The sequence below is a fragment of the Colossoma macropomum genome, unplaced genomic scaffold (assembly GCF_904425465.1).
Source record: "Colossoma macropomum unplaced genomic scaffold, Colossoma_macropomum, whole genome shotgun sequence".
Classification (NCBI taxonomy): Eukaryota; Metazoa; Chordata; class Actinopteri; order Characiformes; family Serrasalmidae; genus Colossoma; species Colossoma macropomum.
This window is the reverse complement of record NW_023494806.1, coordinates 33,534,656-33,547,530: the sequence shown is the minus strand read 5'-3', so window position 1 is coordinate 33,547,530 and position 12,875 is coordinate 33,534,656. Positions and strand designations below refer to the sequence as shown.

General features: G+C 40.9%; 1 protein-coding gene across 1 annotated transcript in view; it reads right to left on the bottom strand.

Moving 5' to 3' along the window:
* Positions 1–11,336, bottom strand: part of slc4a5a (solute carrier family 4 member 5a) — a 51,325-nt gene extending 39,989 nt beyond the window's left edge. The window contains exons 1-5 of the mRNA XM_036598853.1: positions 11,269–11,336; positions 8,719–8,879; positions 7,333–7,485; positions 6,850–6,951; positions 5,087–5,142 (exon numbers count right to left, since the gene is read on the bottom strand). Coding sequence (XP_036454746.1) covers positions 5,087–5,142; positions 6,850–6,951; positions 7,333–7,485; positions 8,719–8,879; positions 11,269–11,321 — 525 coding nt within the window. The 5' untranslated portion in view covers positions 11,322–11,336. The remainder of the gene's footprint in view (positions 1–5,086; positions 5,143–6,849; positions 6,952–7,332; positions 7,486–8,718; positions 8,880–11,268) is intronic.
* Positions 11,337–12,875: the final 1,539 nt, after the last annotated feature.

Sequence of the window (12,875 nt, the reverse complement as noted above, 5' to 3'; positions counted from 1 at the left end):
ACAAATTCAAATATTGAGGCCATGAACTTGTGGCTTCATATTAATTTGTGGCCTCAATGTAGTCATTTTTGTCCTCAGTATAGTAATTTGTGGCCTCAATATAGTGATTTGTGGTGTCAATATATTAACTTGTTGCCTTAATCTAGTAATTTGTGCCCTCAATATATTAATTTGTGGCCTCAATGTATAATTTTTGGCCTCAATATATTGATTTTTGGCCCCAGTATAGTAATTTGTGGCCACAATATATTCATTTGTGGCCTCAATATTGTAATTTTGTAGCCTCAATATAGTAATTTGTGGCCCCAATATATTACCTTGTGGCCCCATCATATTAATTCATGGCTTCAATTTAGTAACTTGTGACCTCAATTTAGTAATTTTTGTCCTTAATGTATTAATTTGTTGTCTCAGTATAGTAATTTGTGGCCTCAATATATTAACTTGTTGCCTCAATCTAGTAATCTGTGGCCTCAATACATTAATTTATGGCCTCAATATTTTAATTTGTGGCCCCATTATATTAATTCATGGCCTCAATTTAGTAATTTGTAGCCTCTATATATATTAATCTGTGGCCTCAATAGTAATTAGTTGCCTCAATATAGTAATTTGTTGCCTTAATATAATAATTTGTGACATCGTTCTATTCATTTGTGGCCTCAATATATTAATTTGTGGCCTCAATATAGTAATTTGTGACCTCAATATGGTAATTTGTTGCCTCAATATAGTAATCTATGGCCTCGATAGGCAAACCAGCCCCTTCCCTGTAGTATGGCACATGGATTTTGTGGTATGATGGATACTGTACTGTATACTGCTATGTAGAGTAGTGTGGAGTATACAGTACATACTAGTGCAGTATGCAGTATGTAGTACAGTAGTATGCTGTTTCAATTGAATCCATTGTTTTCTGATAGTTTTGAGTATGTTTTCAATGGAAGTGATCTTTTTTAAATCTATTCATGGTGGAGAAGAACACTCAGAACACTATTTTTTAAATTTAACTCAGAAGACTCGTGTAGGTTCACTGGTGGTTTTGGATAGTAAGTAAAATGGCTATATTTGTGTTGTATACATTTTGTGACCCCTGGTTCCTATCACTACCTCTGTAAAGAAATCTGAGTCTGTATGTTTCTTTAGAATGGAACCACTTCACATCAGACTACTCTTGCATGCCGGTTTAAATCACTACCACTGAATTATGTATAAATTTTGAAAAATGGGTGGAATTCCCCTTTAACTATTGCAAGTCCCATAATTATGAAAGCAGGGAAAAGATGACTGCAGCACCGTTTTATCAGTTAAAGAGCTTCCTGCTGCTGTGGGCATGTGAGAGAGAGGCACGAGGACGAGGCAGGGAGACACGTTTCCCCTCGATGGTCGATCAATAGTGACCCAGACTCAAGGCCACATCAGAGTGGACCAAGCACATTCAGCCAAACTAGGTTCTATTAGATGATCTCCCAGAGCAAACCTGCTGATCTATGACCAAATTCTTGTGAATAGTGCCTGAGATGTAACTGATCTTTCATATCCTGAGATGATCAATAACTAATAAACAGCAAACCAAATAGATAAATATTCATCACTCAGAGCTTTTGATGAACCACCTTCATAGAGGTGCTAGATACCAGCGGACCAGACACAGCAGTGCTGCTGGAGTTTTTAAACACTGTCCACTCTATTAGACACTCCTATCTTGTCAGTCCACCTTGTAGATGTAAAGTCAGAGACGGTAGCTCATCTGCTGCTGCACAGTTTGTGTTGGTCATCCTCTAGACCTTCATCAGTGGTCACAGGACGCTGTTTGCTGGATATTTTTGGTTCTCAGTCCAGCAGCGACACTGAGGTGTTTAAAAACTATGAATGAGCAGTTGCGCTAATGTGCTAATTTGCTCTTACTGTCTTGCTGCATTTTATGAGCCTGGCTCTATTTCTACCTGGTGCACTCCTGACTATTCTAAAGCAACAAATTAACATGAACCACAAATGCCAAGTGTTTATATGCTCTTAACGTCACAATCCCCCTCGGACAAAAGAGACACGGGAGTTCGACGCTCGTTCCGGCCATGAAAACCAATGCATTCACAGATATCAAATTATTCAGCCTATTGCAGTTTAGCCCCATTCACTCAAGCTGAAGTTGTATGGAGTGTTTCATCTTAGATTGCTTTTTAAATGAGGCACAGCCAGTCAGAACAGAGCTCATTCACATATAGCTTAAAGGTACAGTAACATAACCCATCTGTATGAGATAAAGAGAAGTTGGGAAATGGTCATGGTAGAAATTAATTATGACTTTTTTCGGCCTTTTAAACATATCTTTGCTATTCCTTTGAAGAGTCAGAATTAAATAAACTGTTTACACCTGGTCACTTTATGCCTCTTCAGTATCAGGATTATATCTGCATAAGGCCAAGCCACATAAAAACCGCTTCAGAACATGGTCTGAGATCATCTGAGAGCATTTGAGCCACATTATATTAGTGTAAACGCATCCGTCTCTCCAAGACACATTTAACAACCAAAACCACCCCCAGTGCAACCGAAACTGGGCATGTGATTCGTCTCTGCGAGGAAGATAATCATGGAGGACACGCATGGTTGGGGACCGGATGAAACAAAATGCTTAACAGCAACGTGGACAGAAAATACTGTGCCAAACAAACTGCAGACGACTTAATAAACTGGTAAATGGTTGCGGATTTGCATATTTTCTCCCACACAGCAATCGGATTTTAGTCCGACTAAGGCTATGTTCACATTACAAGCCTCATTGCGCAAATCCAATCTTTCTGACACAATGGTTCACACTCGTTTAGGTAAGTGATTCAAATCTGTCATTAATGTGAACGAACCGGCGTCCTGAAATGACCCTCATGCATACATCCTACTCAGTAACGTCACGTGAATGAATTGCGTGCATCATCAGCAACAAACTAACGAGCAGAACGAGCTTCGCTGTGAAGATAATTAACTCTGATCAGATCTCAGCTTCGTTATTAGAGTGAGACGAAGGTGAAAAAGGTGAGATGAGCTGCTTTTCCACCATTTACAGACTTTAATTTCTGTTTGGCGCTGCTGCCATGGTAACGCTGAATGATGGCGCACACGCAGGAAAAAAAAAGCACATGAATTCCGATCTGAGCATTCACATTAAGGTCACATGGCCACGAATCAGTTACGTATCTGATCTAGGACCACATATGAAAGTGGCTCAGGTTGGATTTGAAAAGATCGGATTTGTGTCCACACAGCCCTGAAAACATGAGATCTGAGTCACGTAAGAGCAAAAAATCTGATTTGTGCCACTTCAACCTGGTAATGTGAACGCAGCCTAACTGGAGATGTATTTTGACTACCAAATGTTTTGTGCATGTGGCTAAAATCTCATCAGGATACAATCCAGATACTAGTCACATGAAGTCACCAAGTGTAAACAGTGTCTTTTTTTCCTCTTTTTTTGAAACAGAACAGTTTAATGTAGTATAGAAACATTGCTTATATTTCAAAACACATCCATATATGGAACATAAGGCTGCGTTCACATTACCAGGTTGAAGTGGCACAAATACCATTTTTTGCCCTAATGTGACTCAGATCTGATGTTTTCAGGGCTGTGTGGACACACAAATCTGATCTTTTCAAATCCGACCTGAGCCACTTTCATAGGTGGTCCTAGATCGGATACGTATCCAATTCGTGGCCATGCGACCTTAATGTGATGCTTGGATTGAGAACTTGTGCTTTTTTTCCACTGCGTGTGCATCATCATTCAGTATTACTCTGGCAGCAGCGCCGAACAGAAGTTCAAGCCTGTAAACAGTGGAAAAGCAGCATCTCACCTTTTTCACCTTCATCTTGCTCTAATAATGAAGCTGAGAGCTGATCAGAGTTAATTATCTTCACAGCGAAGCTCGTTCTGACCGTTAGTTTGTTTGCTGATGATGCACATGACGCACGTGACAGTAGGATGTGCACATTTGGGTCATTTCAGGACGCCAGTTCGTTCACATTAATGACAGATTTGAATCACTTACCTAAACGAGTGTGAACCATCATGTCAGAGAGATCGGATTTGAGCAAAAAAATCGGATTTGAGCAATGAGGCTTGTAATGTGAAAGTAGCCTAAGCTGCAAAACAGCCTGTTTTGAATTCACTGTTTTTGTGATGCCTACTCAGCCCACAGCAGTTTACCCCACCCATTCATGCCGAAGTTATAAGGAGTGTTTTAACCCAGACTGCTTTTTTGAATGAGGTGAAATGCAGGCCAGCCAATCAGAATAGAGCTCATTTACATGTATCAGTCTTAAAGGCACAGTAACACAAACAGCCTGTGTAATTCTATGGAATAGAGAGGTTGGTCATGGAGAATTGAATTTTGACTGTTTTGGTACAATAAAACCCTAACATCATAAGTGGACCTCAGGAAAAAGACTAAAATACACCTGGCAAAGCTAGGAAAGAACTAGCACCCAAATCAATAGGCCTAAATAATATATTGTAATATTAACTGCATGCACAGCCACTTCTTTCTCACCTCACTGCTTTAACTGCCACTTTCAATATTTCAGTACTTCAGTAGTGGCAAAGTTCTATTAGATTTTCTTTCAAGACAGTTTTGTTTTTCTTCTTTAAGAACAAAGCCAGCATAAAATCTGATGGGACAGCCAGAGAACTGTGCAAGTAAAAGGTTTGTCTAACAAAAGACTTGTACAGGGCTTTTAGAGTAGGCAGTGTGGAGTAACACTTATCAGAAGCAATCATTAAGTGAATTAGAAAAGAGATTGAGGGCTTTAATAAAAATACCCCTTAACTCTAACTCACAGCAGGAAGACGTTTCATAACTTGCTTGTTCTGGACAGGGAAGTGCATTAGTGTGACAAAAGGGCCAGGTTGCCATGACAACCGTAAAGTAACTCTGGTGTCAATGTCCAAACAAAGTACGTGTAAATGTCAATTCGGTGGTCAGTGCTGGACTCGACCATGAAACTCCGCAGGGATGTCCTCTCACTCGTATGCAAAACTTGGCGTATCTACAGATACATACGTGGACATCAGTCACAACAACCAGCTTACCTGATCTGTGCTCGGTGTGTCTGCAATGTCATTCATACTTCTGCTTTGTGCGTGACCTGCAACACAATAAAAACACAATAAAAACACAAAAGAAAACTGGCCACTTTATTAGAAACACCCACCTTGTGCTTCCACTAACTGGCCAGTTTATTACAAACACCCACCTTGTACTTCCTCTTACTGACCACTATATTAGAAACACCCACCTTGTGCTTCCTCTTACTGGCCACTTTATTAGAAACACCCACCTTGTGCTTCCACTTACTGGCCACTTTATTAGAAACACCCACCTTGTGCTTCCACTAACTGGCCACTTTATTAGAAACACCCACCTGTATTTTCAACTAACTGGCTACTATATTAGAAACACCCACCCTGTATTTTCAATAACGGGCCACTTTATTAGAAACACCCACCTTGTACTTCCTCTTACTGGCCACTATATTAGAAACACCCACCTTGTACTTCCTCTTACTGGCCACTATATTAGAAACACCCACCTTGTGCTTCCACTAACTGGCCAGTTTATTACAAACACCCACCTTCCTTTTCAACTAATTGGCCACTTTATTAGAAACACCCACCTTGTACTTCCTCTTACTGGCCACTATATTAGAAACACCCACCTTGTACTTCCTCTTACTGGCCACTATATTAGAAACACCCACCTGTATTTTCACTAACTGGCCACTTTATAAGAAACACCCACCTTGTACTTCCTCTTACTGGCCACTTTATTAGAAACACCCACCTTGTGCTTCCACTAACTGGCCACTTTATTATAAACACCCACCTTGTGCTTCCACTAACTGGCCACTTTATTATAAACACCCACCTTGTACTTCCACTAACTGGCCACTTTATTATAAACACCCACCTTGTGCTTCCTCTTACTGGCCACTTTATTAGAAACACCCACCTTGTGCTTCCACTAACTGGCCACTATATTAGAAACACCCACCTTGTGCTTCCTCTTACTGGCCACTTTATTAGAAACACCCACCTTGTGCTTCCACTTACTGGCCACTTTATTAGAAACACCCACCTTGTGCTTCCACTAACTGGCCACTTTATTAGAAACACCCACCTTGTACTTCCTCTTACTGACCACTTTATTAGAAACACCCACCTTGTGCTTCCACTAACTGGCCAGTTTATTACAAACACCCACCTTCCTTTTCAACTAATTGGCCACTTTATTAGAAACACCCACCTTGTGCTTCCTCTTACTGGCCACTTTATTAGAAACACCCACCTTGTGCTTCCTCTTACTGGCCACTTTATTAGAAACACCCACCTTGTGCTTCCTCTTACTGGCCACTTTATTAGAAACACCCACCTTGTGCTTCCTCTTACTGGCCACTATATTAGAAACACCCACCTTGTGCTTCCTCTTACTGGCCACTATATTAGAAACACCCACCTTGTGCTTCCACTAACTGGAAAGTTTATTACAAACACCCACCTTCCTTTTCAACTAACTGGCCACTATATTAGAAACACCCACCCTATATTTTCACTAACTGGCCACTTCATTAGAAACACCCACCTTGTGCTTCCACTAACTGGCCACTTTATTAGAAACACCCACCTTGTACTTCCACTTACTGGCCACTTTATTATTCTACTTCTTTCATTGTAACACCTTGATTTTAAGTTTGTTACTATTAAGCTGTTAATCTTAAATGTTGTGGTAATTAGAGTGGGGAATTGAGGTGTTTTAAGGTTTAACAGTGGAGCAGTACAGTCAGATTCAGGCACACACTCACGCAGTCGTCCGTAGCTGCCCGCCTGTTTACTGCGCAGGTCCTCTGTGGAGCGGTTGAAGGTGGAGGCGGCCGCAGGGCTGCGAGCCGGACTCCGGGCTGCAAAACAGAGAGAGACATTACCCTTAACTAAGGGGCTTCTGCATATCTTTAAATATGTTTTTTTGCTTGTTTTCATAACACTGAATAATGAATAACTTGCACTTAATGGCTGTTTTTGAACCTTTAATAGAAAACATCATGGCCACTTTGTGCTTCCCTTTGTGCACCCCCCTTGTGCTTCCACATCTGCCATGACAGTTAACGCTAATGATAACATGACACTGGAATATTATTGAACTATATCTGTCATAACTACTCATGACTACATATGACATCTGCCATTATATGTTTATAGCATGGCTATGTCAACATCATCCAAGTCAAATAAAGTGTTAATAAAGACATAATCAGTGTTCGATAAAGCCAGAGGTCACTTACGGGCGCCAGAGCTGCCTTTGCCCATGTCGGCCAGCGAGCGGTGGATGGGTTTCTTGGTTTGGTGCCGATGTTTCCTCAGCAACACGAAGCTGATCTTATCCCTCAGCTCTGGACCAATCATCCCCTCCTCAATCTGACGCTCAATGATGTCATCTGTGTGAAACAGAAACAGGAAACTGAATTATTGGAAAGTAGAGTAGTGTAGACTGATGGTGCCAAGGGGGCGCTAGAGCGTGCTCGTAGCTACTCCTGGAAAATGCTTAGCGCATACGTAGCATCTCCAGAAGCTTAGGTAACACAAGCTCATCTGAAGTACTGAGTGATTGCTAAGTCCAAATTTAAACATTATCCCTAGAAGACCTACTTCTGAATGGCCACAGCACTGGTCAGGACGTTACCCTTGCTTTAACACAACTCGTCTTCCTGCTATCACACAATGTAGTCAGCTGACCAAGCTGTTGCTGAATTGAACTAACTGTGTGCAGTGGCCTTCTAGCCTGGAGCTGGACTTTGTCCATGTAGAACAACCGTAATCTTAGCTAGACTTGGCATCGATCCGATACTGGGTATTGCTACTGGGAAGATATCAGCAAAAAATGGTGAATCACACATTGGAAGAGAAAAAAAGAATGAATCTGATCCGATTCTGTCACAAATTTAGCCTAAAATCAGCACAGAACTTCTTGTAGTGCCACAAAATTTAAAGCAAAGTAAAGTAGGGCAAATTATAACATTGGTAACCACATAATAACACAGCGTGAAACTAGCTAACGTAGCATCTGTTAGCTGACAGAATTCATAATTAACATTCTCCTCCAAGTGTGTTGAGCTGTCCAACAACTTTTGGTTACCGTCAGTCAGAGAGGATGTTTTGGATGTTGGTATGCTGGTCAACCAGCATGACCATTCAGCTGAAGTAGCATTAGACCAGCACAAACCAGCTTAAACCAGCTTAGACCAACCTGGAATGCTGTTTAAGGGCATGTTAGCCTTCAATGTGCTAGTAATGTGTGATGGAGGAAACCTAGAATTAGCATTGATTAGCATCAGTTGATACTCAAGGTTTTAGTGTTGGAATCAGAAACAAAAAAGTGGTATTTTTAAATGCTAAAGTCTTTAAATTAAACACCTAAGAAAAAGCATACTTTTGAAGTGTTTTGAGGCCTAACATGACCTCTATTCACAGAAAGTGCCAACTTCTGACACCAAGTACATCTTGCCTGCGGAAAGGAAAACAATTTCTTAAAGTGGTGAGGTGGAAGAGCTCTTATTGTATGACATTTGGTACAACTGTCTTCCAAATTGCCAATTTTTAGACAGCTCTGCACTTTCTCCAGCAAAAAACAGCCCAACCCAACTGGTGAATCCACTCATCCCCCTCCTCACCTACTATCTGTGGCAGTGAGTATCCATCCAGGTCCAGCAGCACCACGCCAGTCTGCAGGCAGGTGCGCAGCTCGAACAGGCTGTGCAGGGACAGGGTGGACACGTGCGGTTTGCTCCAGCGCTCGCCGCCCTCCTCCACCTTCTCCTCAAACTTCACCCACCTGAGGAACACAGAGAGCTGAATGAGAGCGCAGTGACAGGAGAGGAGGAGGAGGAACTCTTCTTCACCTACTGTAATTACTAGTGGGAAGATGGTGTTATTAACCGGAATGGCAGTCTATTCATAGCGCTGTCCAACGGCAGTCTGAATTATGGTCTGAGTCTGAAACTGCTTCACATAAAAGGGTATTGAATCTGATTAAAACTGAAAGAGACAAAACTGTTGCTTTTGCTTTTTTAGGGATCTACAAGGCTTAGGTTTGGGATTAGGCCTTAACATTATTATATATAGATCCTTATATATCGCTGCTGTCGGAAGAAAACCTGTATTTCCAAAATGGTAACTTTACAGGAGAAGGAAAAAACATACTGTACTTTTAATGGAACCAGAGTTTTTGTCCAAGTAATTTTGGGTTCTTTTGGTCCATTCATTATGAAATTTACACACAATATGATGGACAACAGGCATTTTCAAATTATGTCAAAAACTGAAAAACGACAAAAATGGAGATACAAGCTTTTGTTCTGAGAAGGGTGATTCTGTATTGAACCACCTAACTACAGCACATTCTCTATCAATCTGAAGAACCATTTCACCACACGAAGAACCCTTTAATAATGCAAAGGGTTTTTTGAATGTCCATAGTTCCATATAGAACCATTTTCCTTTACAGAAAGACCCTTTTTTTATGAGTGTACTTTTTACGAGTGTACTTAAAAATGAGTTGTGCTATTGTCAGCTGTTTTAACAGCTGCTTGAACAGACATTATTAGAAAACTATATTCAAACACTTCATGTTATTATTTCAAAAGAAATTACACTATGAATGTTAAATTAACGAGTGAGAGATATTTATAGCCATTATTTTAGCTGCATTGCTGCTTGCTTGCTAGGCTAGTCTTGCTAACAGCTAGTCAAAGCATACCTCCTTCTTCACCACAGATGATGACTATTCTCACTTTTGTTGGAGTAAAATGATCCTGGATTTGTTAGTCCTGAGAGGAAACTTTATGATGAGGTGAAATGGTTCCCAATTGTTCGTCTGTGAGCAGAAAATCCCGCATACTTGACTTCCTAAACAGTCCGTCCCTCAAAGAAGCCCCTGCAGCAAGCTGCGTTAGCTTTAGCTAAGACATATACTTTGCTAGCATGCTAATGTTCTCGCACATAAAATAGTTATTGATAAAAACGAAATGAAATGTGAAAAGGGGCTGTTAGTTGGACATTCACTTTTTAGACCCATACCATATTCAAGTGAACCACAACGTATCACTTGATATTTGGGTTTATGGACTTTTTAGCCCAGCTGCATGCATGAACATTGAATATGCATATGTATGTAAAACTGGCTAAAAAGTGTAACTCCTCTAATGGCTGTAATGACGTTCACCTTGCTTCTCATTTCAATGGTGACCATAAAAATATTAAAAAAAAGAATGTGGTTAACCTCTTTCAAGTATTTGCATAAGCATATGTTTAACAAAGCATAAGTTTAATGAACAGACTTTTACTTCATATTAGAGGAGGCCAAAAACTGGCTTTTTAGAATGACAACCTGCTGCCACATCAGCCTTTTGTGGATAAGACTGGACACCCCTGGATTTAGAGCTACTGTTTATGATTCGAAGATTTTTTTCCCTCTAAAAAATCAACCAAGGCCAAACTTTACAGTCACGCACACCCTGTTACTCCTTACACAGAGGTGCATATTGCCATTATGCATATGAAAGACATTTAGCCTTATAAAATCACTCCACCGAATTATACACTAGAAATCCAAAAGTATGTGGACGCCTGGCCATCAGACCAATATGAGCTTGTTAGACATCCCATCCCAAAACCACGGGTTTTAATATGGAGCTGGTCCCCCTTTGTGGATATAACGGCCTGCGCTGTCCTAGGAAGGCTTTTTCACAAACTTTGAAGTGTGTCCATTCAGCCAAAAGAGAATTTGTGAAGCCAGTCCATCCCAAAGGTGTTAATTGGGGCTGAGGTTAGGGCTCTGCGCAGGCCACTGGAGTTCATCCAGACCACTCCAGTCAACACTTGGCCAGGTCTACCACTTTGTGGCTGAGCTGTTGCTGCTCTGAGATGCTTCCATTTTACAATAATAGCACTTACAGTTGGCTGGGGCAGATCTAGCAGGGCAGAAACTTCACAAACTGCCTTATGGCAAACCTCCTATGAAAATGCCATGTTTGAAGTCTCTGAGTTCCTCAGTACGACCCATTCTATTGCCAGTCTTTGTCTATGGAGATTGCGAGAATATGTGCTGGACACTTGTTAGATATCGTAGTGGCTAAAAACGTGAACTCTGAAGAATTGGAGATGTCCACATACTTTTATGTATCAGTGTGTGTTAAAGGCTTTGTAAGTTTGTGGGGTCATACCTGGCTGATTCTCTCCACTCCAGTTCCTCTCCGTCATGTTGAAGTGTGTCCATCTCAGTGAAGAGAGTGGGCGTTGGCATGGCGTCTTCATCCTCTCCTAAAATGTAGCGCAGCCGCTCTGCCGCTGGGGACACTTTTGAACAAACATAGACATTATTATTATTTTAACAGTCGCTATGGTTATGTGTACCACAAGAACTGACCCAAACTCCTGCTGAAAAACTCTCAAGAATCATTTAAACCTGAGGGATTTGCATGTTAGTGGGAATTGGCTTAGCACTGGCTAGCATTAGACACTGCTAGTTTCCTATGGAACACCTTTAGATGTCTATATAAAGACTTATGCTTCTAGAACCAGTTATGGGTCACTTGTTAAGATTAGGATAATTTAAATTGTGAAGGAAAACACAAAATACCACAACTTGCCTTCAGGCCGGGAAAGGACAGGAAAAAAATCAAGGGATCTTATAGTTCTAGAAATAGTTCATTTTCCACTTGTTTGAGAGACAGCAGGAACCACGATAATAACCACATACAATGATTTAGCTGTCTTTTTGACAGCTAATTAAGTATCTTGTATCTTCCTTGCTAGTTAGCTTACCTTACTGGCTGATATCAAATGATGTACTTCACTGTTCTGCTAATGCACTCATAAAAATATCTACAATTACACAGAATCATGTATAGAATGTATAGAAAAAATTAGCTATCAACACATTAATATACCATTCCTATTTATATTCAGGTGCACTTATTGGTGATGTAATAGCAATTGATTGACTTTATTTTCACCTGGAAAATTGAAGAATTTGCAAAGTTAGTTTCAGCTAGTTTTACCAAAGACAGAGGAGAATACCCTCGAGTACCATTAGGTCATGTTGGTATCTTGAGCAGGTAACAAAAAATGTAAAACTGGAACCTGGTCCAGTTTTCTGGTGCCAAAAGTTCTAGCACTTTGTACAGTGTAAAACGGCCTTTATATATGACCACCCACAGCAGTTCAGCCTATAGCAATTTAGCTCCACCCATTCATGTTGAAGTGATGTAGGGTGTTGTTCTTGCAGACAATCTGTGGCAGAGTTATTGGAGTGGAAGAACGTGGGATAATGAATAAACGTTGTGCTGTTCATGGCTGTCAGGATGCAACTACACCACTGCAGCCTTCTGTGCACCAAACACCATGGTTATCTGAGCCCTAGGCAAAGCACAATACAGGGCAGCCAATCAGAAAAGAGATAATTTACATATATCAACCTTAAAAGGCACACTAACAAGCTAACTAGGCAACAGCCTGTTTGATTCTAAGGGAGAAAGAGAAGTTGGAAAGTGGCCATGTAAAAGTGAATGGCTGGTTTCGGGATACAGAACCACTCAAATCTTACAAGGGGGCTCAGGGGGAGAATAAAAACAATAAAATGTGGAATATGGGCCCTTTAACAGCAGCTCACAGCGCGGAGAGGATTCTGCCTTCACATGTTCCGACTCAGGGAGCAACAAATTAGCCGTTTGACAGATGTTCTGCATAAAGCACTCAGCCCAGTGTGCTGTTGTGAAGGCTGTCTGTGTCTGTGAAGACTACCTGCGCTCTTTGAGTCATTACCCATTAC